Source organism: Petaurus breviceps, unplaced genomic scaffold (genome assembly GCF_028583685.1).
Source record: "Petaurus breviceps papuanus isolate PSGF00001 unplaced genomic scaffold, PetGlider_PUasm1.0 140, whole genome shotgun sequence".
NCBI lineage: Eukaryota > Metazoa > Chordata > Mammalia > Diprotodontia > Petauridae > Petaurus > Petaurus breviceps.
In genome coordinates this window covers 33,079,994-33,082,891 of record NW_027185698.1, presented here as the reverse complement: position 1 = coordinate 33,082,891, position 2,898 = coordinate 33,079,994, and the positions used below count along the sequence as shown (strand labels likewise).

The 2,898-nt window shown below is 36.1% G+C and overlaps 1 protein-coding gene across 1 annotated transcript in view; it reads left to right on the top strand.

Moving 5' to 3' along the window:
• The window catches only part of OTOP1 (otopetrin 1), a 33,403-nt gene extending 30,923 nt beyond the window's left edge, over window positions 1–2,480 (top strand). Inside the window, exon 6 of the mRNA XM_069074002.1 lies at window positions 2,310–2,480. Coding sequence (XP_068930103.1) covers window positions 2,310–2,480 — 171 coding nt within the window. The remainder of the gene's footprint in view (window positions 1–2,309) is intronic.
• The last annotated feature ends 418 nt before the right edge of the window (window positions 2,481–2,898 follow it).

Genomic DNA, 2,898 nt, shown 5'->3' with positions numbered 1-2,898 from the left:
GATGAGGAAACTGAGAACCAGAAGGGTTAACTTGCCTAATATCTAATAGCTAGTACATAGCAGAGTCAGATTTTTAATCCAGATTCCCTAATCCTAAATTCAGTGCCCTTTCTTGATATCATGCTAAATAGTGGAGGACAAAAATAAAGATCTCCTGTTATTCCATCCATTTCCATTCAATTCAAGTCTACCATATACGGTACCTGGCTAGAAAATAGAGCATAACTAAGGATAGAGAAATTGCCCCTCTCATTTTGGGGGAAGACAATATTTATAGAGAAGAAGCCTTGTGTTAATAGTGAATATTGTGGATGGGGCATTAGTTTTAGACTCAGAAAATTTGGATTCAAGGCCATTTACTAAGCTGCGTGCCTCTGGGAAAATCACTTAACCATTTTAGGCATCAGATTATTCACAATTAGGACAGAAATATTTGCACTACCTAAATGTGTAAGACCAAAAGTCATTCCCCAGTAGATAAATAGTCAAAGAATAGGAAGATCAGGGCGTGGTGATATATGCCTGTAATTCCTGCTACTTGAGAGGCTGGGGATGGTGGTTTACTTGAGCTAGGTAGCTCAGATGGAATAGAGTTAGAGCTGTCAGGAGTCTGCATTAAATCCTTCACCAATATGGTGAGTCCCAGGAATATAGGGAGGAGGCGACCAGGTTGCCTAAGGAGGGGAGAACTGGGCCGGAAATAGAGAAGGCCAGTGGAATTCAGACTTGTGAATGGCAGCTGCATTTCCCACTTTGATGAGATTGGGAGATTTAGTCTCCAAAACAAAAACCAACTAAACAAATAAACAAAGTATATGAAAAGTTTTCTAAAGAATTATTATAGACTATTAGCAACCATATGAAAGAACGCTTCAAATAATAAAGGAAATGAAAAATTAAATAATCCTGAAGTTTCACCTCACACCCAGAAAACTGGCAAATATGACAAAAGATGGGAATGGTCAATGTTGGAGAGCTTATGGAAAGATGGGCACATATATCCCAAAGAGATCAAAGAAAGAGGAAAAGGATCTGTATATATAAAAATATTTATTTTTTATTTTTTAATTTAAAATTTTAAATTGTGCATATAAATTATATATAAATTAAATTAAAATTTTAAAATTTACAATTTTATTTGTATTAGCTCAAACCTGGAAACTAAGGGGATGTCAACCTATTAAGCAATGGCTAAATAAATGATGATATATGAATGTGATTGAATATTATTATGTTGTAAGAAATGACAAGACATAGTTAAGGAATTCATTGGAAGTAAGAAGAACTAGGAGAACAATTTATATAGTAATAGCATTGTAAAAAAAAAACTTTAAAGACTTCAAAACTCTGATCAATGCAATGAAAAAACCATGTTGCCAGATGCAAAGCATGCGACCCACTTCTTGCCAGAGAGGTGATGGGCTTAAAATGCAGAATGAATCATATATTTTTGGATATGGCCAGTGTGGGGATTCATTTTGCATATTTATTACAAGGGTTTGGTTTTTATTTTATTGTTTATTGTTTAATTTAGGAAGGGCAAATAGGAGACAGGTAATAAATGCGTGTTAAAAAAAAAGAATAAAAAAAGGAAAGACAGTTATACCAATACACTCTTGGTGGAGCTTAAAATGGGTCTAACCATTTTGGAAAGCAATGTGGAATCAAGAGAAGAAAGTGACTAAAATGTCCATACCTTCTGACGAGACCAATGACAAAAAGAAAGGCCCCATGCACCACAAAATAATCGTACACTTGTAGTATCAGTGACTCAGGAACTCAATGACAACCTGTTGGTTGGAGGGTATTATCTGTACTTTCCAGTGGGCTAAGTGAGCACTGAGGAGGAATTGAGTCAGAGATGGTGAACAAAAGCAAATGTAACGTGGGATCCCAAGACCTTGAGTTGACCAGGAGTAGCATCACAGCTGACCTCGACTGCTTTTTTATTATTTCATTCGATTCTCCTCATATTTCATTTGACCTTCCCAACAACTTTCTGAAGTAGACAATTCTTCCGACTGTCTTGTTTTACAAGGGATTTCTATTCAGGTATGGCTTCGGATAGATAATCTTTGTGGTCTCTCTTTGAGCTCTCAGATTCTGTATTTCAGGGTAAGTCCTTTACCCAATCTGGGCCCAAGCTTTCTATGAGATGAACCACTTGGACTAAGGGGGGGTCACAGAGAGCAGAGGTCAGCTCTGGAGAAGTGAGGCTATTTTTGTCTGGGCTTTGTGTGGAACCCAAGCAAAGGCTTTTCAGGACACAAGAACTGATGACAATACATCTCTTTCCCCTCCTCATACAGCTTTGGATCCCACCTGCCTTTGGATGCCGGCCTGAATATGACAACGGATTAGAAGAAATTGTTTTTGGATTTGAACCTTGGATAATTGTGGTTAACCTTGCAATGCCTTTTTCCATTTTCTACCGGATGCATTCAGCTGCCTCTCTATTTGAGGTTTATTGTAAGATGTAGATTCCTGGTACCCGTGAATGAATGGAGGAACAAATAAATCCAAAAATTCATTCCCCTGCCACCTGAGAACCACCAGGTTCTGCAAATATTATGTTAGCAAACAAAGGGACAAGTAAATAGATTGTGTTATTGTCTTTCGATTTTTATATGCACTCATTGTGTTTACTGTATTTTAGGGAAATTTTTTTATCCTCAGCATTCAAATTTTTGATGAATGAAAATTCATAATAAAGTCGAATTAAAAAATTTAATGAAATCACATCAAATTTTTTTCTGCTTCAATTTCCTTTTTGAAATAATTCCACTGAATACCATATGCTTTGTAATTAGAGAATATATTGCTAGTTTGGAAAGTTTTATGTTTAATTTTAGAATAGATATAATGTATTTGTAATTTTCTCCAGGGTAACTTGTGTAC